This window comes from Pan troglodytes, chromosome 5 (assembly GCF_028858775.2).
Source record: "Pan troglodytes isolate AG18354 chromosome 5, NHGRI_mPanTro3-v2.0_pri, whole genome shotgun sequence".
Classification (NCBI taxonomy): Eukaryota; Metazoa; Chordata; class Mammalia; order Primates; family Hominidae; genus Pan; species Pan troglodytes.
This window is the reverse complement of record NC_072403.2, coordinates 57701722-57725677: the sequence shown is the minus strand read 5'-3', so window position 1 is coordinate 57725677 and position 23956 is coordinate 57701722. Positions and strand designations below refer to the sequence as shown.

The 23956-nt window shown below is 36.9% G+C and overlaps 1 protein-coding gene across 6 annotated transcripts in view; it reads left to right on the top strand.

Annotated features, from left to right (window-relative positions):
* PKHD1 (PKHD1 ciliary IPT domain containing fibrocystin/polyductin) overlaps nucleotides 1–23956 on the top strand; it is a 484536-nt gene that overhangs the window by 217603 nt on the left and 242977 nt on the right. For all 6 annotated transcript variants that reach the window (XM_518534.6, XM_016955664.3, XM_009451446.4 and 3 more), the window contains 4 exons: nucleotides 2193–2327; nucleotides 8730–8865; nucleotides 11255–11501; nucleotides 23281–23458. In XM_518534.6, the coding sequence (XP_518534.5) occupies nucleotides 2193–2327; nucleotides 8730–8865; nucleotides 11255–11501; nucleotides 23281–23458 (696 nt within the window). The remainder of the gene's footprint in view (nucleotides 1–2192; nucleotides 2328–8729; nucleotides 8866–11254; nucleotides 11502–23280; nucleotides 23459–23956) is intronic.

Here is a 23956-nt window from a genome sequence, read left to right as displayed (position 1 = left end):
CCCGATATCCTGAATAATACATGCCCCAGTCTTAAGAAAAAGCACTGTTCGTCATTGGTACACAAACATTCTAGCTCAAGATACCACTCTTACTTTAGAAGAAATAAGCTAAATTTTCTTCTATTTTTTTCTTAAAGGAAAAGAAAAGGTTCATGTTCAATCATTTACTCTTCATTATCCCAGTGATTTTCTTATAAGGAAGCTTTGCATGCTCACTGCTAACAGCAACATGTAAAAATTATTCAGGGTCACTATTTGATGCAATACAGACAAAATTACATACACTTTGTCTCTGCCTAGAAATCTGGAGCATAAGATATATAGGTGAAGAACTATGTTTGTAGAGCCTTCAGGAAATAGAATACAAACATATAATAATGTCACAATAAGAAAGTCAAACATTTGTTTCATATATCCCATAAAAGAAAGATAATTGTGGACGAAGAAAGCCCAAAAATATACAATTAGGATAGCTAACAGGTGGAGTCCAAAATGTATTTAGTATTTTGTTCTCATTTAATTTTATAAAATGCTTCCCATGAGCACTATAAATATTATAGGGGTAACAAATCTAGTGGAAACATTTGTTGAGTGCCCTCTTATGCAGAGAAGTGATTTATACCTGTAGGGGCTTAAACTCTGTCTCCCTGCTCTTGAATAGCCTGGTTCTAGAGGAAATAATCTAGCAAAATGAAAATATTAAAAGATGCTAATAAAGCCATTTTTTGAAATTCTGCAATCAGAAATGCTAAACCTGTGAAGGAAAAAAATACAGAACTACAACTTGAACTCTTGTGCACTCAAATTTGATTAATCAAAAAGTTTAAATAATAAAAATATTCTTGGAATTGCACTTTTATAGTGAAGAATAAGGGGGAAATTAAATAACATAATAGCAGCAAATTTAAAACGTAAACTTCCCTCGAACTATACCAAAAAAGAAGAATGAAGTAAGAGGATTTATCCTTCCCTATTTTAAAACTTGCTACAAAGCAACAATAATCAAGACAGTGTAGTATATGGGCACAAAGATAGATATATATGTCAATGAAATATAAGTGAGAGTCCGGAGATAAACCCATACGTCTATAAACAAATGATTTTTGACAAAGGATGCCAAGACCATTCAATGTGGGAAATATAGTCTTTTCAACAAATGGTGCTTGTATAACTAGATGGTCACACACAAAAGAATTAAGTTGTATCCTACCTTAATTTATGCTACTTACAAAAATTAACTTAAAATGAGTCATTATGTATTAATAATAAATAAAATTAGCAAAAAATTGGTCAAAGACGTAAACATAAGCACAACTCTGTCTCCCAGACCAGTGGTGTCTTAGTCCCTTTTGTGCTGCTATAACAGAATAATAAAATTTGGGTAAATTATAATAAACAGAAATTTATTAGCTCATGATTCTGGAGGCTTGGAAGTCCAAGACTGAGAGGCCAGCCTCTTCTGAGGACCTTCTTGCTGCATCAGTCTATAGTAGAAGGGCAAAGAAGTCAAAGAAGGAGCAAGTGATAGAACTCACAGCCCCAAGTTTTTTTTGTAATCAGCACTAATCCATTCATAACCTACACACCTCCTAACACTGTTATATCAGGGATTAAGCTTCCAAAACATGCTTTTTGGGGGACAGGCTTAAACCATAGCAAGTAGGAGGCTTACAACTCTACCAAGCTAATTTTGTTATTATATGACCCCTGTTTGGGTTATCATAAACATATATGTACATAACTTATGTTGAAATTACAAACAGTGACTCTGTAGTCATGCTGAGCTGCTTATTTCATATTTGCAATCTTCTGACAGTATGAGTTAATATATAATACATTGAAGAAAATGTTAAGCACTAGAGTTCTTGGATGCTATGTTTTTCTCTGTTACCTTTGTGTGATTTGGCCACTCCAAGTTTATTTTAGATATGTGGAGAATTCATATTGATCTTTTTAATGTATTGGTTATTATGAGGAGAAATGAAAAGTACAAAGGGGTGTTACCAAAGGAGACTCATTAGTGCTGACCTCACAGCAACTTGAGGATGCCTATACTGACATTGATGGACAAAAGGTGCTTTAATACAATATAGCATGCTTCTTTCTACTTAATCAATAATTTTAAAAGCTACAGGAAGTCTGCAAGAAAAACCAAGCCTCAGACCTTTGCTGTAACATGCTGTATTTTATAGATTTTTAGAAGTAGCAATCTTCGCCTGAAAAACTTCAAAGTTTATTCATGCAGAGATTTTGGAATTGACGTCTTGGAAAGTGATGCAAATACTTCAGTTACTGACAGCTTATTACTTGGTCATTTTGCCCACAAGGTAAGTGCCTTAATGTGGTTGTTTTAGGCTGTCAATCACAACAAAATTACATGTGCTGGGCCCCCTGATGATCCAGGATATGCAATTTTAATAGCATTCTTTAGTGAATCTCGTATTTAATTAGTAAAAGTTAAAAGATCTTTTTATTTGCAATAGTGGTGATATTGATAATAGAACTCATATATACACAGGGCTTTAGTGTTATGAGTACACATAAATCACAGAAGTCATAAGTAGCTTACAGAATTTTATTTGGTTGCAATTTAGAATTATTACTCATAGAAAGAGGTCAAATCATGAAATAGAAATTTGCCTAGTTCATTATTTTGTATGTGATTCACTAATATGTGCCTAAGTATGGATTTACACATGATAAAAATCAGACTCTAGATGACTTCTCAGGGTACAAGGATGCAGTTGGGGCAAAGAGTACTTCCGGGTGGGAAGCACTAGTTCCTAAGCGGGGGTTCCTGGCTGCCATTGGTCTCTTAGGCTTCAGGTCTATAATGGATCCCCTACATTCTTGTTTTTATTAGAACTACATTCATACTAGTCATCACATCATTATGGAAATCATAGATTTCTTGGGAGCCAAGGAAGAATATTCTCTTCAGTTTGTTCCTGAGTGCTTAGTTCAATTGAAATTTAAATGATAAGTTTTGATTCTTATACTTCCATTGAAGATTATTTATTTCATAGCTATAGATAAAAATGTGAAGATTTTAAAAGTCATTTTCTTATTGAGCTACATTTTCCTGGATTTAACTCTCAACTTTTCTTAGTAAAATCTCCTTTGAACTATACTTTTCAGGATATAAATAAGTGGCAGTTTTTTTTTCCTCTAAAAGGATTACCACCTTGAGAGATGATTCTTCCTTTCAGACTGTGTAGTTTTCAAGAGAGGATGGTACCCAAATTTAGATTCTGTGATGCTGTGGTACATCAGAGGTCCTTAACTTTTCCAGAAATAACCTTAGAGTAGATGTTAAAAACAAAATTCCCAGCAAACTGAGTAACTGTCTTGGTAAATTAATATTGCAGTATCTTAATTGATGTTAAATAGACATCATAATTAATGGGAAAGTGACAAAAATTAAGATGTAAATTATGACAAAAGGGTGCCTATCATGAGATAATCAAAAATAATCACACCCTTGGGGTGTAATTCACTAGGAATGTAGTACAGCTGAGGGCCTTTCAGTCTCTTAAGTAAGTGCAGGACAAGAGTACCCTGGTGGAAAATGTTAAACAGTTTTGTTCTAGGGGATGTCTAGATGCTGGTTAGTTATCCAAATCATAAAACCACATAATTAAAGAGCCAACTATTACCTAAGAGATGATCTGGTTAACTTCTTGAACTTAGGGGAAAATGGAGGCTTGGAAACTTGAATGGCAGTTTAAGGTTCATGCCTAGTATTGTGGAGCTAGGACCACCCTGATATCCTCCCACTCCTGGTCAAATATTCTTCAATTGCACATGGAAAATGGCTTTGGCAAAGGACATTTATTAGTGTTCATACCAATGTTCCCTGAAGTGTTTTTCATGAAAAGCTAGCCCTTAGATAGTGTCTGGAAAGAGATTATTTGGTTATAATTATATTTATACTGTGCTGTTTACCATACCCTGTATTTCCCAAAATCTCCAACAAATCCAGAGATGTAATGTACAACATAAGCATTAGAGATAATAAAATTGTATTGTGTCAGGGAATTTTGTTAAATAAGTGGATTTTGGCTGTTCTTGTCACAGAAAAGTAACTGTGAGATGATAGATATGTTGATTTGCTTCATTATAACCTATGTGTACCCTGTAATATGTTGTAAATCTCAAATATACAGAATAAAATTCATTGAAAAAATACACTAAAGGCTCTGAGAAATTCTAGCATTAAAGTGAACAAGCAAAAAAAAATCTATTAATCTTTACTTAGCACAGTATTTTTCAGATTTATTTGGGAACCACTATGTTGCCAGGTGTCAGTTGTTCCAAAAAAAGAAAAAAAAAAAGAAAAAGAGGGTTCCTGTCCTCTGTGGTTATGGGACTCTGATTTTAGCTTCTGTCTTTTGTGCCTGCCATTCCTTTAGGAATTAACACTTTCTTTTCTTTTCTTTTTTTTTTTTTTTTTTTGAGACGGAGTCTCGCTCTGTCGCCCAGGCTGGAGTGCAGTGGCGCTATCTCGGCTCACTGCAAGCTCCGCCTCCCGGGTTCACACCATTCTCCTGCCTCAGCCTCCTGAGTAGCTGGGACCACAGGCGCCTGCCACCACGCCTGGCTAATTTTTTGTATTTTTAGTACAGACGGAGTTTCAACATGTTAGCCAGGATGGTCTCAATCTCCTGACCTCGTGATCCGCCCGCCTCGGCCTCCCATAGTGCTGGGATTACAGGCGCGAGCCACTGCGCCTGGCCAGGAATTAAGACTTTTAAAGAATTTGGCCTGTCCATTGTTAGACTTTCCACTCATATATAATTGGTGGCATACAATTATCTGTGAGTCGCATCCTAAAATAAACATTACTTTCTGGAAGAACTTTTTATCATCAGAAGGAATTTTTTTCCTTTAAGCATACCTGTACGTGTGTTGGTACTCTCACAGCCAATGTTACCTTTGTATTGAGATGAATAGAATAATTTTCAGTAAGAATGACTTAAATATACAAGAAAGACATGTGCTATATAGCATGACGATATATCCTAGTTTGGGTGCGTAGTTTGTTTATACCTATTGTCCCAGCATTCTGTCTAATTAACATACCCTTTCACACTAAAAAAATGTCTAATTTTAATTTAAATTACGGTCACCCTACTTATCGAAGTATCTGTAGGATGGATGTCTTCGTTTTTATTGTAATTAATTTGAGCAGATGATGCTACTTTAAAAAATACCGTATTCAGACAGATGCTGATGGAGTTGCTTCATTCTTCCTCCTATTTCTCTAGGGGTGATTTCCCATTTTCACTTGTGGATTTGTCTTCTTCAATTTAGACCTTTCATCTTTTTGTTTCCCTAAATTCTGTTGTAGGGCCCCTTTTCTTCTCAATATACTAGCTCTCCCTGGGAGAAATCTCATTTTCTCTAGTGGTTTCAATTACCTTCCACATGATGATGTCTCCCATATATTTGCATTTATTTCTACCATCTTATTTTGCACTTTCAATTTGCAATCCGTTTTTGGTTTCTGTTTTTTTCTTCTTTTCTATTTTGATTTGTCTTGTGTTGCATATTATCTTTTTATATTTATTCATTTGAAAGTTATCCATTCTGATTATTTTAGCTATTGGCCTTAAGTTTTTAATGTGCCTGCTTGTCTTAACAAAGTCTAAATTACATCCGCACTGTTAAACTTTACATAAGTAATGCAAGGACATTAAACTCCTTTAGCTTCTTTCCTTACCCTCTCATCTTCTATGTTACCTTTCTCTAGTATTTGTCCTACTTTTTAAGGTAAATGTTTCATGGAAATGTAACATTTATGGAGAAATGTGCCTGAATCACAGGGGAATAGCTCAGTGGATTTTTACAAAGCAAACCAACCATGTATATGTATACGACTGAGAACAAGAAATAGAACATTGCCAGAGCAAGATCCTGTCTCTAAAAAATAAAAACTAATAATAAAGAAATGAACATTATCAGCTCCTCTAAAGCCTCTCCTTGTCCCCCCATTCAACCCCACTCCGCACGCACTAGCTAAAGGGCAAGCATTATTCAGCCTTCTATCGATATAGATTAATTTCTCCTGTTTTTTAAGTTTGTGTAAATGGAATCATAAAGCATGTAACTTATTGTACCTGGTTGTTTTCATCATTTGTAAGTTTGGTTATTTACAAATAATAATGCTATAAGCATTATTCTATATGCCTTCTGGTCTTCATGTGCATGCATTTCTGTTGAATATAAGCCAAGTTGTAAAACTGCTGGATCATCGTGTAACTAGTGGATAATGCCAAGCAACAATCCAGAGTTTATGCTTACACCAGCAATGTATAAGAAGGGTTTCAAAGCTCTGTCTTAGAATCTCCCTTGAACATTATCCTGGAGATTTCCTTCATGTCTGTCTAGTATTGGAACTCTTGTTTCTGATTCGTACATCTTCTTCTTTTCTGGCTTAATTCCTCATTTTGTTTGAACATACCCTAAGGTAACTTTCTGGAAAAAAAAAAAAAAAAAAAAGGAAATGATGGAAAGTGAAAGTTCTGAGCTATATATGGAGACCCCTTTATTAGTAGATTGTTGGTTATAGGATACCAGGTTGAAGTTCATTTTGCTTTGAAATTTTGAAGGCAGTATTCCATCATCTTGTAGCTCCTTCTGGTCTTGAGGCTGAATAGTTTTAAGATACTCAGATTTGGTGGCTCACACCTGTAATCCCAGCAGTTTGGGAGGCCGAGGTGTGCAGATCACCTGAGGTCAGGGGTTCGAGACCTGCCTGGCCAACATGGCAAAACCCTGTCTCTGCTAAAAGTACAAAAATTAGCTAGATGTGGTGGTGTGCGCCTGTAGTCCCAGCTACTCGGGAGGCTGAAGTAGGAGAATCACTTCAACCCAGGAAGCAGAGGTTGCAGTGAGCCGAGATCATGCCACTGCACTGCAGACTGTACAACAGAGTGAGACTCTGTCTCAAAAAAAAAAAAAAATACTCAGATTCCAGGATTTTTGTACGTAACTTATTTTTTTTCTCTCTGAAAGCTCTTAGGAACTTGTCCTTGTCCCTGGTGTTTTGCAATTTCAATATGATGCACTTTGCTGTGGCTCTTTTTCTAAACATTGTGCTAGATACTGAGTGGGACTTTTCAGTCTGGAAAATTATATCCTTTCCTTCTGGACAGTTTTCTTCCATTATTTCTTTGATAATTCTTTCCCCTATGTTTTCCTCTTTTCCTTAAAGCTATGATTATTTAAATATTGGGCCTCCTGGAATGTTTTTCTCATCTTAATGTTCTTACTGATTTTCCATCTCTTTGTCTTTTTGTTCTACTTTCTATGATATTGAATTTCTTTTTTCTACTCTCCTATTTCCTTTTTTTTCTAAAAATAATATTTTAGGCTTCTATTTGTTTCATGGATATAATATACTTATTTCTCCAAGGCCATTAATTATAATTTTTGTTTTCTTCTGATTTCTAGACTAGCTTTGTGTCCACTGGGTTTCTTTTCTGCTATTTGTTTATTGTTTCATCATTTTTCATGTTGGGAGCGATTCAAAAAATTCCGGTAATCCTCAAATGTAAGACTGTTTTTAACAATGGAACAGTGAGTCACTAGCAGCTTGATTGGATAGTGTTTGTCAAAGAGATTTTGTGGAAAATCATGAAAACACTTATTGTTTCTTTCTTTTCAGACTTTTTGTTAAAGTTTTAAAAATATATTAATATACAGCAAAACTGACTGTTTGATGTACAGTTCTATGAACTTTAACACATGTACACATTTGTGTAACAACCACCACGACAATCAAGACACAGAACAGTTGCATCCACCCCAGTTCCTTGCTCCATCTTTGTAGCCACAGCCTCCTCTTGCTTTAAACCACTAGCAATCAGTAATATATTCTCTGTCACTATAGTTTTGCCTTTTCAACAGTCATATAAATGGAGTCATATAGTATGTAACCTTTTGAGACTGGCTTCCTTCACTCCTGAATGCCATTGGGATTCATCTAACTTGTTGCACATATCAATATTACATTCCTTATTATCGACGAATAGTATTCCATTAGATAGATGTAATGCAGTTTGTTAATCCATTCATTTATTGAGGTGCACTTGACTTGTTTCCAGATTTGGTGATTATAAATGGAACTGTTATGAACATTTGTGTCAGGTTTTTATATAAATGTAAGTTTTCATTTCTCCAAGGTAAATACCTAGGAGTTGAATTGCTGGGTCATATGATAAGGGCATATTTAACTTTATAAGAAACTGCCAAAGTTTTCCACAGTGGCTGTCTCATTTTGCATTCCACTAGAAACAGGAGAGTTTTAATTCTTTCTCATCCTCATCAGCACTTACTATTGTCACTGTATTTTTATTTATCCATTCAATAGGTGCATAGTATATTTTAGTGTGTTCTTAATTTGCATTTCCCTAGTGAATAATGATGTTGAACATTTTTTTTTCTGTGCTTATTTGCTATCTGTATATTTTCTTTTCTGGGTTATCTTTTGAAGGTTTTTTTTTTCCTGATTTTTGAATTGCATTGTCTGTTTTCTTGCTGTTGAAACCTGAGAGTTCTTTCTATATTCTGGATATAGGTCCTTTGTCATATGTGTGATTGGCAAATATTTTCTCTTAGTCAATAGCTCGCTTTTTTATCTTTGTTTTTATTCATGCATTATGAATTGTATTTCATGTGTCCAGTTTTCTTATTTTGCTTTCATCTTTTTTTCTTTTAAATCACAGGGAAGTCTGTGTATGTCATCTGGGATTAAAACTCCTAAAAGATGGGAACTGATGGTGTCTAACACAACCTTTGTTAATTTTGATCTCATCAACTGTGTGGCCATTAGAACCTGTTCAGATTGTTCCCAAGGACAAGGTAATTATTTGAATAGACAGAACAGATGATAAATAAGGCCAATATTCAAGTCAGTATTATAAATAGTGGCAAATACTTTGTGAATCATTATCTCTTTCAGTTATAAGATTTCATCAGTAGAAACTGTTGCTTAAATCTCCTAAAAGACATCCTGGAGGTTCTCCCAGTACAGCTTCTGCAGCTCCCTGTCTTCCTCCTATTATGGTGCCTATCACATTCTATCATTATGGTCCTATGTCTCTGCTGGACTCTGACCTTCATAAAGGCAGAGATCATGTATTTCTTGCTCAGAGTTTTAATTATTAGTAGCTAGCACAGAGCCAGATGCCTGGTAGGCAGTTTATTGATTAAATGAAAGAATGGAGTTAGATGGGTAGATACCTGGTATAAACTAACATGCATACAGCCTTTCCTGAAAGAGCCAAAGTTCAGGTACTTAATGTTTTCAACCGTCCAGGGCTTGATGTACGCACAAAGGGAAACATAGGAGTTCTTGCTCACTTTTTAACCACATCTCAGAGGTGGTAAGAAATAACTTGGAGGACTCATGGGCCAAGGTGAAGGAGGTAGAGAGTAATCTAGTTGATTTGATCATCGTAAACAGCCAAACCAAGTAATTTAAGTAAATATGCTCTTGTGGTTTGAATCACCAATTTAGATAATTGTTTGTTTTTTTAATTAAATGAATAATCAACAAGTCTCCACTTTACTTTTTTTTTCCTATGTAGGCAGAATGAAAGATTGTTTTTATTTGGGTGGCATCTGAGTTTAGGATTGTAGAAATAATAATAGAAATAAGAATGCCTCATAACAAGTGCTTGCAGTCGCAATTCCTCAATTCTTTAATATCTTGACTATTTCATATCATTCATGAGACAGTGAAAAAAAATCACACTACTCCTATGAACTCTAATCCCTTTTCACTGAATAGTATTGGCTAACCCCTCTCTTCATTTGCTTAAATACCATCTATTTCAGGCTCTGCTTAAGGACCTAGGGGGTACAAATATAAAAAACACATAGTTTCTGTCCTCCAGGAACTCTTGATCTAGGCACTAAAATGAATGTCCAAGCCCATTATTATAAGAGAGCATGATGAACGCAGTAACAGAGGAACCAACAAAGTCAGTGAAGGGGCCGAGGAAGGGGGTCAGGCAAGAGCTCATAGAGGTTATTCTTGAGTAGGGTTTAGGAAAGTGAATAGAAGTTTGCAAGAAGGTATATGCAAGGAAGAATTTCTAGGAACAGTATACACACAAAAAATAGAATCCAAGAAGTAAGTTGTGCTTGGGAAATCACAAAGAAGTCCAGTATGACTGAAATGTAGAGCTGCAGGTGGTTTGTGGTATTAAATGAAATACAGAAGTTGCAAGAGGTGCAATTGTGTAGCCTTTCATGTATGAATTAATTCACTGCATGTACTCTATTGGGCTGCAGAATGAAAACATTAGAGCTTCTATTTGTATCTTTTTCATTTTATTTATTTTTTTGTATATTTTATAATGTACATAATATATTATGGTATGGTAGTGTGTGTACTGGGAGATGTGTACTTAGTTTTCTTCCTTTAATGACATGGGTGTGTGAATTAGAAGATCACTGCCATACTTTCCTTTTAGGCAATTGGACTGATAGTACCAATGAGTCACATGGCAGTGATGTTGGGGAAAGACTGCCAAGAAGTGTGGCCCTACAGCTAATACTTAGAAAGTGTATTACTAATACTATTTGCCCAAGTGATTGAGTTTGCTTTTGAAAGTAAATGTTTAAATAAACTTTATAGTAAGAGGTATTGGAGGGGTTAGACTCACCACAGAGGAATGAAAGCTGAAAGATTGGAAGACTAAACCATAGCATCTTTGGTGCTTAGTAATTAATAAATTAATGTTTTCTGTTTCTATTTCCCACTAGACCAGAGTTTCTTACCCTTGGCACTATTGGCATTTTGGGTAAGATAATTCTTTGTTGTGGGGATTGTCTTGTGCATTGTAGGATATTTAGCAGCATCTCTGGTTTCTACCTACTAGCTGCCAGTAGCACTGCCAGCTCCCCAATTGTGACAGCCAAAAATGATTGAAAATAGTGCCATGTCTCTTGGAAGGTAAAATCAACCATGATAGAAAAATCACTGCCCTACAATGTGGACTATAGACTGCATGAAGGTAGGGCCAATGCTGCAGTTATACCTCTTAGTATCTCTAGCACACCAGAGCTTGGTAGACAGTAAACACTCACTGTAAAACACCCACAGAAAACACTTTTTTTTCTTGCATGAATAGGTGAATTGTAAAACTAGATAAATATGCAATTTAAATCCTAAGACCATCACTCCAGTGAATTTAGTTGCTTGTGCCATTGTGTAATAATCTTTCTGTTTTCCAATTTATAGGTGGATTTACTGTGAAGACCAGCCAGTTGAAGTTTACAAACTCTTCAAACTTAGTGGCATTTCCATTTCCTCATGCAGCAATTTTGGAAGACTTGGATGGGTCTCTGTCTGGGAAAAACAGAAGTCACATTCTTGCTTCTATGGAAACCCTTTCAGCTTCTTGTTTGGTCAATTCAAGCTTTGGTCGGGTTGTCCATGGCAGTGCCTGTGGAGGAGGTGTTCTTTTTCATCGTATGTCTATTGGTTTGTAAGTGGAATTAACTATACTTTTTAGCTTGCCGATGGGCATGCATCTGTTATTCTGGCTGTTGAGGCTTATAGAAGGGAAATTGTTTTCTAGATTATTTGAAGTATTTAGCTCTAAAGAAGTGAAATGGGAATAATTTTGACAGCTGCTGAATTGTGAGTGTATGGTAGTTTTAAGCTGACTCAAATGGCAGCTAACTTGCAATATCTTTGGACCAGATCTCATAGCTTGTGACCTCTCATTGACATTTTGGGCTAATAACTTCTTCTTAGAAAGACTTACAACCAACAGAGAGTTTGAAATATATTTAAATTAAAAGTATTATTAAAAAATTCTAATAATGTCCATTCTCATTTATATCTATGTACTCTTCCCAAGCTCTTTTTAAGTGTTCAATATGCTCCGGGGAAGCAATTGCTGATGCCTCCTATTACTTGCAAGGTTGCTTCACTCCAGTTCATTTTCCTTGTTAATTTCATGAACTATTGGATTCCTACAATACATTTCCTATTAATATTGGAGCAAGGACTCCTTGGTTATGCTACTCAAACTACCATTAAGTCAGCAGCGGGGCTGTTTATAATGCATAATAGGATTGCTCCTGCCCTCTTTAATTTCCAGGTAATGATTGCTGAAGGTCTAGGGTTCTGTCTTTTACTTATTCCAAATGCATTGTATATATTTAGCCACACTTATTTTCTTCCTTTGTCTTAAGTGTCCTAACTCCATGAATATTAAGTCAGGTAATTCAGTCAGACCTCACTGGCCTCTTACTTGAACAAGTAAACTCCAGGGAGTGAGAATCATTGTGGTTAGGATTGCACTAACTCTGTATTTTGGATGCATATGGAATCAGTACTTTGGCATTCTGTTTTAGAAGCCTTAGCAATGCACTGGTAGCACTGAATAGTCTGGAAATTTTTCATTTTTGCTTTCTAGGCATTCATTATTCTACCTAACGTTAATGAGCCCAATTCCAGTGAGTAAAATAATAATATGTAGGGATATATTTTTATTTCTAATCATTTTGATTGTACAGAGCATGACTTTTTCTTCATTCTCAGGGATGCAGCCTGATTTTTATTATTTTAGTGTTTTTACCAAGGATGTTTTAAATGAGTGTTTTGAGAGTTATAAAAATTAGTGATTTATTTCTTACATGCATTTTATCAAATGAGGAAAATAGATTTGTGTACTTAAAAGGAACATTATATGCTTCTATAATATTTATTTCTGCGTGTTCTTGATAGTCCTTTATCATGCTTTACTTTGAGATCTACTGGTAGGCTGTCTCTTGGAGAGGCGCTTGTCAATGTGATGTTAGAAGACTCTGTAGTGCCTGAAACTTGTTTGAGCATTTGCTTTTTGAGATCTTTGGGACAGAATATTAAGGTGCTTGCCTTGGCAGCAGGTCATGATCCCACCACTTTGGGACTGACAAGGTCAAGAAAAATGTAATACTGATACTGTGTTCTAAGTAGATTCAAAAGGGTCTAGCAGGATGAAAAACTTATCCTGGTTTTCCTAGATTTTTTCTTGTTTTAAAAAGGCAAATTCCATGTTCTGGAAACTTCCTCAGTCATCTAGGCTGATTGGTCACTCTACTCCTTAGATTCTATTTAAAATTTTCAGGTTGACTCACAGGTCTATGGACAAATACTCAACTGACCCTAATTAGTCACCTGGAAGTCTCAGCATGCTTCCAGTTATAAATCTCTTGGCCCTGATGTGCTCACCTCTAGGAGAGGCAACTGAATTAGATGATCTCTAAGGTTTTGCTGCTCAAAGTGTTGTCCATGGACCAGCAGCAGCAGCACCAGGGATTTTTTTTTAGAAATGCAGAATCTCAGACTGGGCCCCAGATGTCCTGAATTACAATGCCCAGGTGATTGGTATTAAAGTCTGAGAGGCACTCCTCTAAGGTCCTTCTAATTTTATCTTTCTGTGATTCTATCCCTAGCTATTTGTGCTCAGTGGCTTGATCTTTGTCCCAAAGCATTATAACCTCATTAGGAACATGTCAGAGCTAATGAGCAATTTGAATTCAGCATAGATGCAAACTTTGCTGCATTTCATGGAGAAAGGATTAATTTGTTGTGCTATTTGCCCTGGGGCAAGCACCCTAAGAGTTGATTTACAAAGCTCTCACAGTCATGATCTTTTGGGGTTGCATGTTGATGGAGATCTAATATGGCATAAGCACCCTGCTGTCTTCACTTTCAACCCTTAACTCCCTCCCTCAGTAAGAGGTCCAGAGAGGGCAGGGAGTGAGGCTTTACATAGCTGCATAAACAAGACATCCTCTTCCTGTTCTGCTAAGAACCAAGCTCTTGGAGTGTGAGTTCTTCCTTGGTAGGCCCCCTCTCTGGTCCGTTTTCACTATAAGTTATTTGTTTGACATTGGCAACCTTCTGTTCCTGTCCCTCACTGCCTTAAATCTGACGGTGCTTACCTTTGTGGCACTTCCTACTTTATTGGTTCCTATGACTCAAAGCCAACAGTTGGGATGACGGAAGTATTTAAATATTTGAAGTTGGCCACACTATTTAATATTTGGGTGAAGAAAAAACTGCCACTCTACAAGGCAGAGTCTAGTTTATGTTTTGTTAAAGTGACAGCATGCTTGATCTGCGTGAGTGCTGCTTATATTGTTTTCTCTCTCATCAGCTCTAAAAACATGCTTTCTGTAGAAGCCGCAGGTATTCTGGATAGCATTCCTTTCCCAGCTTCTGTTTCTACCAGCTTCCCCCTATGAACCTCAGTGTTCCTGGTGAGACAGGGGTAGTGTTAGTTCTGCCAATGTAAGTCAGGACCTCATATCAGAAATACATGCCAGTGACAGTTTTTCTCCAGGGTCCCATAATTATAAAATGTCCCACATAGTTCTTGGATTTATCTATCCCAAACTTTAGGTAAACATTTTTTTTTCTGTATATAAATAATTACACGAAACAAGTACAATATTATCAGTAGGATTTTGTGTGCTCTTTTTAGATCTCCCTAGTCCAAATTGTGATGTGCCATAAGAGTGAATTACCCACCATATAGATAAGACTTAATATGAAAAAAAGAATGTAAAATATCTCAATAATTTGTTTATATTGATCATGTTGAAATAATATTTTGGATAGATTGGGCTAAATATATTACTGAAATTAATTTAACTTGTTTATTTTGAGCTTTTTAGTGTGGCTACTCTAAAACTCAACTTGCCAAAATGGGATTTATGATTTTTTTCTGTAGACCTGTTTCTCTCTGGGTGCTCAGAATCCCACTGAGGCAAATGCTGGTCTAAACCTGAAACATGGAGTCATCCTTGACTCATCTTTGTACCTTATTTCCCACACTAATCACCTATCAGCTCAATTTTCCTCCTTAAGAGATCCCTTTTGAGTCTTTCTACTTCTCTTCTTCCCCAAATCCTTCTCCAGTCTGGGCTACTATTACTTTTCATCTGTAGAACCACAACAGCTGCTTAGCTTGCCATTTTTCGGTGTTTCAATCTCTGAACTTTCTAAATGCAGATCTGATGTTGCCATCCATTCCCTTGCGTGAAACTTTTAAAGAATTCTCAGTGCTTTCCAAGGAAAGTCTGACATTCCTAATGTGTCATGGAGCTTCCGTGTCCTGCTGTCTGCTTTGGGTTCCAGCATTATCTCTCGGCACTCTGCTCTACCTTTCCTGCATTCTGTCCCTTAGCCACATTCAACTTATTTGTGCTCTTCAATTCATAATGTTCAGCTTCCATGAACTCAGCATAGAGGTCGTTTTCTCTGCTAGGCTTCCCTGAGCATGCTGCGCAGGTTTTGATATCTCTGTTGTGTGCTAGCTCTTTATACTTGCTCTAATCAGTACTTATAGCACCTGCATAGCTTTCTAAATTGTCCATCTCTCCTCATGGCAAGGAGGGCAAATAGGGATTTTCTTTGTATTATGATGCCCCAAACTCTGTTTAACACATAGCAACTCAACAAAATTGGTGTTGAGTAAAAAAATATAAATAAAAAATAGTGGACTGCCCCCAAATCTTCCTTTAGTGTCCTTATTGTCTATTTCTCTCCTAGGACATGTTCATGAGGAGTCCACAGCATTCGGCTTTTCTTCAGAAGACCCAGGAGTAAAATGCTATCTCCAGTCTTCTAAAATTCCTAGGAATATCTAGTATTTAAGAATCTTCTTTCATAATCTTCTCTGGGCTTTTACTTTCCTGGGGCAATCATTTGACTGGAGGATTTATTCTAATTGCTGATTCCTTCTCTATCCAACCCCACTCTACCCCCATTCAATCATCAGTTTGCCTTTATTTGTAATTGTTTTCTTGTCCTGGTGGAATAGATACATAAAACTGTGATAGAGAGGATGTAAGCTCAACCCTTATAATTATTTTCTCGAAAATTTTTGTCATTGTTGTTTACAGCAATGTATAACTTCTTCACTTGTCATAGACTCATTGAGATATCAACAGATCAGACCTTGATTCTGTCTTCGAATTTTTGACTGTATTGAATGTGAGAGAGATTAGAAGAGCTTGCAAGATTTTGTAGGTTGGCTGACCAATCCTTCTGAGTTTTTACAGGATGTACATAAAATAGTCAAGACATATATACAGTACTTGTTTGAAATTATTTTTCAGACTGAAGAATAGAGGAGTAATTAACAGTCCTTTGTGGGTACAAGTCATATCCCCTCTACTTCCTAGGTATATTTCTTTGCATAAGTTACTTTACCTCTTTTTGTTTCAGTTCTTTCATCACTAAAATGGGTATAATGGTATTTATCCCTCAGGGTCATTGCTTGACATGTAGTAGGTACTCTTTAAAGAATATCTATTTTATATTTATGATTTACGAAACAACGCATAGGCATAATACTAATTGAATAGGTTACTGCAGAATTTTTTGTTTCTGAGAAACAAATGCCTGGCAAGGGAATTAGGTAATGTAACTTAATCCAATTCCTGAAAAATAGGGAATAATTTGTAATAATCATATGATGTTGTACTGACCCAGCAAAACCTCCCAGGTGGTTGTAGAACCTGAGGTCATTCAGGGCGTAGACTTTGATTCATCGTGCCCAAGTACCTTCTGTTTCTTCCTTCCCACCTCTCCTGGAAAATAAAAGGTTAATGTTCTTGTTGATCACCTTGATTCTTAGATCTTGCTTAATATCCTCTCCTGTAGTGCTTGCGTTCAGTTTTTACCTATGTAACCACTCTTAAGGTGTCAGTGTTCAAAGTACGAGTCACTCCCTGCCTCTGTGAATGCAAAAATAAAGAAGAGTTCAAATGGAAATTTTGGCCTAGCTTTTCCTCTAATAATCGCTTGACTTTCCTTCCTAGGGATAAATAGGCATGGCATCACTAATGGTATCTTTTCAGTCCTTAAAAAACAACCCTGTGAGACAAGAAAATTCAAAGATGTATTATCTTTTCTTGGCAGCAAAGGTTACAGAATTAAAGTAGAAAAATATCTAAAATTCACAATGGACCCCAAACTGAGGAATATCATCAACAATATTACATGGTTATTAAGTTTTATGAATAATAAAGGGTTGCAGTGGTATGCTGGTAAATGTTTAACAACTAGCTCTCCAGAATAAAAAGCTCTGGTTTATTTCATTTGCCTAATTCTATGGTGAAAATACTCTCACATGCCTTATTTTAAGCTTCCAACCTAAAAGCACTGAACATGAAGTTGGGAAGAAGGGTCAATGATGGGCTTCTGCCAGCCAGTGTCAGTCATCCCCATCACAGCTCTGGTATGCATATATATATGGGAGGACAAGCTTCTTAGTCTAACTTCCTACCTGCTGGATAAAATATTTTTCAATATCCCTGACAAGCAGTTGTCCACCTGTCTACCTTCTGGTTGCATAGCTTCAATGACAGTGTTCTCATGTTCTCAAATAGCCATTCCAATTGGACTCAGCAGATCAAAAGTAGAGATGCAATGGTATATGGTCACCTAAAGTAGGATAATGGACATCTATTGCTTTTCTTCATATATTAAGATAGAATGGGCAAAAAGTATTGTCCTAATATAACAGCAGATAACTATGTTGCAAAAACTGTAGATACTTCCTTAGAGGAGAAATATTTAAGTGTTTCTGAATCCATAAGGCTGTGGATGGAAAAACTTAATGATACAATGATAATGAAATATTACTGAATGGTGGCAGGTTAGCAGATAGAATAGCGGTGCTGTGACAAGGATTGCTATGAGCATGGTGTATTTTTAAAGGATGCTCATGCAAAACCATGTCACAGAAATTTGTTGGCTGTGCTCACAGTTTTGATTTTTCTTCCACTTTGTGCAGTAAAAGATGAGAGTGACATCAACAAGCACAAATACTCAGAAGATGTTTGCAACACCATTTGAGGTTAGGTATTGTGGTGTGTCTGGCTTAGGAGATGGATAATTACAGAGGATTTATTTCACAACTGTTCCAAATCAAGAGCATTTAGAGCTCAGTGCAATGCTTGTCTTTAATACACAGATATGGACCCTCAGGAAAAGTAAGCTAATGATAAACAAAAACCAGGGAGTTAATATCTGCTCTCATTGGTATTATTGATTGCCTAACAAATCCTTTGTGGGATTCAACAGTTCTTCACAGTAAATGGGCACTAAGTTACATAACTCTTTAAGTAACTAGTATGGTAAATTGGTACTTAGACCAGGAAGTTTTACCAAGTGATAGTGTTATATTTCTAATGGAACATTTCCCTGAATTAAAAACAGGTTTGGGCCAGGCATGGTGGCTCATGCCTGTAATCTCAGCACTTTGGGAGGCTGAGGCGGGTGGATCACCTGAGGTTAGGAGTTCGAGACCAGCCTGGCCAACATGGTGAAACCCCATCTGTACTAAAAATATAAAAAATTAGCTGGGTGTGGTGGTGGGTGCCTGTAATCCCAGCTACTCAGGAGTCTGAGGCAGGAGAATTGCTTGAACCCGAGAGGCAGAGGTTGCAGTGAGCCGAGATCATGCCACTGCGCTCCAGCCTGGGCAACAAGAGTGAAACTCCATCTCAAATAATAATAATAATAATAAAATAAAAAATAAAATAAATTAAAAAAGAACAAACATTAAGGCAGCCCACAGAAAAGAAAAACAACATGTAAGGCTTATAGCCCTTTTGTCCTTTTGATCATAGACAGGAGGAGCTGTTGCTGATGCAGAGGTAAGGGTTAACATTTAAAATGGACTGGTTGCCTCCTGATTTCTTGCACATAAAGCCATGAGAAGTTCAGGGAGAGACTTCTTCCCCTAGTAATGAAGCTCTCTGCTGCTAATGGCCCATGCAGACTCCCTTGGCTCCTCCAAATTAGAAATACTTTTGTGCTCCTTTGCTTCATTAACAGTAAAGAGTGGGAGATTGGTGGCTATTTAGGGCATGGGGAAATTGGTGGCTATTTAGGGCAAGTGAAAATTGTAGTAATTATTGTTGGTAAGTTCTCTTCATGGTGTTTTTTTGACTCTTGATGTTCTTTTGGTGCTTTTCAGAAGACCCCTCCATGGTCAATTCTGGCATTTGGCCTAGGAGGACAGGAGATGACCTGACTGAATTTTTGGCTCTGGTGATGGTCAGTACAAGCCATCTTGCCTGATGGGAGATGGGTCTTTTGCTTTTTGAGTTGCTTTTCAGAGTGGAAAGCATATCTGAATGCTTACCATATGACCCTCTCTCCTACCAGCTGTGATAAAAGTGTAGTATATATGATAACCTCCTTCTCTACCTGTATTGCACTACAGAAAGCTGGTGCTGCACATGAGTGCCTATGAAATTGCATCCCTAATAAACCTTGGTTGAGATGGGTGAGGGGAGCTTGATAGACTCAAGGCTCTGAGAGAATGAGCAGTGCATGAAGGAGAAATAAGAAAGTAATTTAGGATCACAGTGTGCTATGGTATGTCTCTGGTTGGCCAAGGAGTTTGCATCAGATTATTGGATTCTGACTAGAAGGAGAAGAACCTCAAAAGGAAGGTGCAATGTTTCCAAAGACAAATAGAACCAAATTATTGCTAGCATTTAGCAGTTTGACACTATTTGAAGAGGGACCACATTTGTATGGGCCTTCAGAAACTGGGGAGATTATCTGAAAAATGCTTCCTTCAATAATTGAAATTGTAATCTACAGAAACTGAGTCAGGGGAAATAACATCCTAAAAATTGGTCTGTAAATGTGGTGTTAATTGAAATTTGACGAGTAATTAAGTCCAGTCAAGGTGACCAGGGGAATTCTTGGGACCACATTGCTGGAATTAAAAAATATTTCTGGAAATATCTACCCAGTTGATTATACTATCACATATTGAGGTAATTTTTTTTTTTTTTTTTTTTTTGAGACGGAGTCTCGCTCTGTTGCCCAGGCTGGAGTGCAGTGGCGCGATTTCTGCTCACTACAGGCTCCGCCTCCCAGGTTCACGCCATTTTCCTGCCTCAGCCTCCCGAGTAGCTGGGACTACAGGCGCATGCTGCCACGCCCAGCTAATTTTTTGTATTTTTAGTACAGACGGGGTTTCACTGTGTTAGCCAGGATGGTCTCAATCTCCTGATCTCATGATCCACCCGCCTTGGCGTCCCAAGGTGCTGGGATTACAGGCATGAGCCACCGCTCCCGGTCGAGGTAATTTTTTTTAATGATCAACGTGGTATGCATGAGAAGATAGGTGAGGCAGGAGGAATTAAATGTGAACAGATGGATGCTTTTGAACAGAGATCTTCTTTTGGTTTGTAGTTAAAACTATTTTTAAAAAGTGGTTTAATTGACAGCACTTGACTAGGATTGCAGAAATATGAGTTTTCAAGGAAATCATAGCATTTTCCTAGACCAGAGACCATTATTAGTGCACATTGCTTGTGTGTGCCTAGGAGAGGTTTTCTGACCACTGACTATGTTTGTCCTCTTGGCAAATATCCTACTGATATGGGGTTGATTGTATCAAGCTCTAATAACTTAGGATCCCCCAACTGCTGATTTCTTTTGAAAATAAGTTTGCAGGAAATCTCTTGACCCTCATGCGATTTTTCTAGGTAGACTTCCAAGTTGGGGAGAAATGTTACTGCATAACCAGCTGGAGTGTTCTGATGCGTATAACACTTGTTTATTCAGTCAGAAAATATTTGTTAAACTCCCACTATATGAAAGGCACTTTTATTTCTTATGGTCAATCATTAACTAAAAATTCTGATTTATCAATTAGTCTCTCTTGGATTTAGGTCTTGTGATTTAAATAAATCCAAGCCCATATGTCTCAGTAAAAACTGGAAGGATATACTTTTGGAACCTGAAACACTTATAATCATTCCCTGTACTTGAGGAAATTTAGATATTTCTAGTGTGTTTTATTTACTGACCACAGTACCTACTGTAGCCAATTTTGACATTTCTTAGTTCGAACTTACCTCTTCTTATCATATTTGTTTTACACTTATGTCCCCAAAGCTTATTTTTATTTGCTAAATATAGTTGGGCCAAATTGTTCCTGGACAATATCCTGGGATTATGGGACTCATGGTTTCCATCAGGGGAAGAGAGAGCCATGATGACTGAGCGCAAATGGCTAGAAATTCTAAGAAGGGAAATTTAACATTCTAAAGCTTTTCTAAAGATTACAATTTAAAACTAAATTCCATATATGGAATGTTTTCTATTTGAAGTTGTAAACACCCCATAACTGAAAGAAGGGGAGGGATGAAATATGGTGGGAATTCCTGCACTGGATTGGAAATTAGAACAGATGATCTTTGTGTTCATTCTGATTCTAAGAATATAGGTTGAGAATTGTCCATTAGTTCCAATTTAAATCCTGAAGGGGTGGGTGGGGAAGGGTGGACAACAAACCTAAGTATCTAAAACCCAAAGAAAGGAAGACATTTTCCCCTCCTCACAAGATTTCTAAAGGTTCAGTTAATGCTGCATAGGGAAATCTGAAAAAAGAATAGTTCTTTCATTCCCAAATGCCCTGAGCATTTTTCATCCCTTTCATTTCATTAGTTCATGGATGAAACAAATACATTTAATCTTGCAAGAAATATGTGTCAAGTGCTACATTGCCAGGGTCAATGATCTGTACCATGGAAGGGTTTTTGGTACGTTTTTAAATGACCGAATATCCTGAATAAACCTCTAGGCATTCAAATAAGTAGTGCAGAATGGTAAATCTGGCATATTTGAGGTTCTTAAATGAGACCTAAGTAGATGTTATTGGCCTTGGTGAGTGCTTTATGTAGATTATCTTTATGTTTCATAGTACCTATATGAGATCTATTCTATTGTTGCCTCCATTTTAAAAAGAAATGAATCTAAAGGTTAAATAGGTGCTGAAATTTGCCCAGGTTTACACACCTACTGAGTGCCAATCTAGATTTCAGTTGTTACCCATTTGTTCCAGTGCCCAAGTGTGCAACACTTAAAAAAGTTCCTTTTTGAATTATTCCACGGGCTTATAAATTGGCTTTAGATATACTCATGCCCCATCTCACTGTGAAAACCCAATGTCCTCTTTTGACTCATTTCCCTTACTTTGAGAATTTAATTATCTGCCTGCGGCAAAATGCCACAGTTAAAGATTCTCATGAAAACTAAACCAAAGGAGGAAGAACAGTCATAATCTGTATTGATTTTTTTTTTTTTGGATTTTGCTTTATTTCTTTAGGTCCACTTTGACTCTCTTTTAGGGGTCTAATCATTGGCTAAATCTACTTATGCTTTAATGAAGTCTTAAAAATCATTTTCTGGGATGGCTGTATAGAATAAGTTGGGTAACTTGATTCACAAATTTCTAGTTCTACTTTGTGATACTCACATATTGCTTTTGCTCTACCCTGCCTCAGTCTCCTCATTTGGTAAAATGCAGTTCTTCTGAACATTTTTATACGTTCTATATATAGAACTTTATATACATTAGAAAATGTCACTGGCTGCTTTTGGAAGATCTCATCTATGCATTGTTCATTCATATAACAAACATGATTTGGGTGCCATTGTGTGCTGGGCCCTGTGCCAGGGCAGAGGATACCAATAAGAAAGGGGAAAACACCTCTAACTTATGGATCTTATAATCTATGTTTCTAAAAACGCAAAGCCAAGAACACATAGGTACTGTAATAGCAGTGAGTACTAGGCATTACACAAGGCTGCAGGAGAGGAGCAGGTTACCTCATCATTCTAGAGAAGGATGCTGAAGCCACTCCTGCTGGGCATTTTGAGCAGGACTTCTGAGAGTCTCAGCACCTAGGCGTGTCAGGTCCCAGGCCCCTGTCAATTGTTCCTCATGTGAATATCCAATTACCAATAATAATGTTTTTTGCTGTTGATAAATCTGGTCCAAGGCAAAATTCTGGCCATAGACATTTCTTTGTTAAAATCGTAGTATATAGTCTTGGTTCATACAAAATCATTAATGTGACATTCATTAGTGGTGGAGGTTGCAGTGAGCCGAGACTGCGCATTGCACTCCAGCATGGGCAACAAGAGCGAAACTCTGTCTCAAGGAAAAAAAACAAAAAACAAACAAAACAAAAAACGTGAGAGTCACCACCTCCAGTTCACTAGGACATTGTAATTTGCAAATGATCCAATGGCAACTTCCCACTGGGTTGTTTTCACTCACACAGTGACTGCTAAAACCTCCCTAGACATACAACTAAAGAGGGCCTAAGACATATGTGGAGAGAATGGAAAGATGATTGCAATTGATGAAAGAGGAATGTATTGGATTCAGAATGAGCAAATAATCTTGCAACCCATTTTTTTTCCTTTTAAAATCACCCTAGAGCGAATACTCCTGAAGTTTCTTATGATTTAACCATGACTGACAGCAGAAATAAAACAACCACTGTCAATTATGTACGTGATACATTGTCTAACCCTCATGGCTGGATGGCTCTGCTCTTGGACCAAGAGACCTACTCATTGCAATCTGAGAACCTTTGGATCAACAGATCTCTGCAGGTAACCCAAGGAATCCATTAGTTGGTATGCTGCATTCTCATTTGTTCTTATCTTTCTTTGTTTGAGATAATGGGTTGAAAGAGGAGCAGGTTATCTCGTTATTGAAAGTCTTGGCATATTCTGATGCAGATAAAGAAAACTTCAATAGTATTTTGGCCAGATGAATATAAGCTAAATATGAGATTTGGTTGCTTTTTAAACTTGAAAATTTTAGAATCTATTTATGTGTTATTGTGAATGCAGAATGGTTCCGCCTGAAAATTTAAATTTATTAATACAATGAGAAACAACCTCTACACATCTTATAGCATCGCATTTCTTTAAAACTTATTGGTTAATAGCCAATTTACCCTAGAGAGAAGTGTTTGTAGCCAGAGAAAATGCCTTACCAAAGCATTTATACATTGCATACTGCCACCTTGTGGTCAAAGATTAACTTGCCAATCGAAGTCTGTATGAGTCCCCAGGCTGGATTGGGTTAAGGGAGACAAATAACAG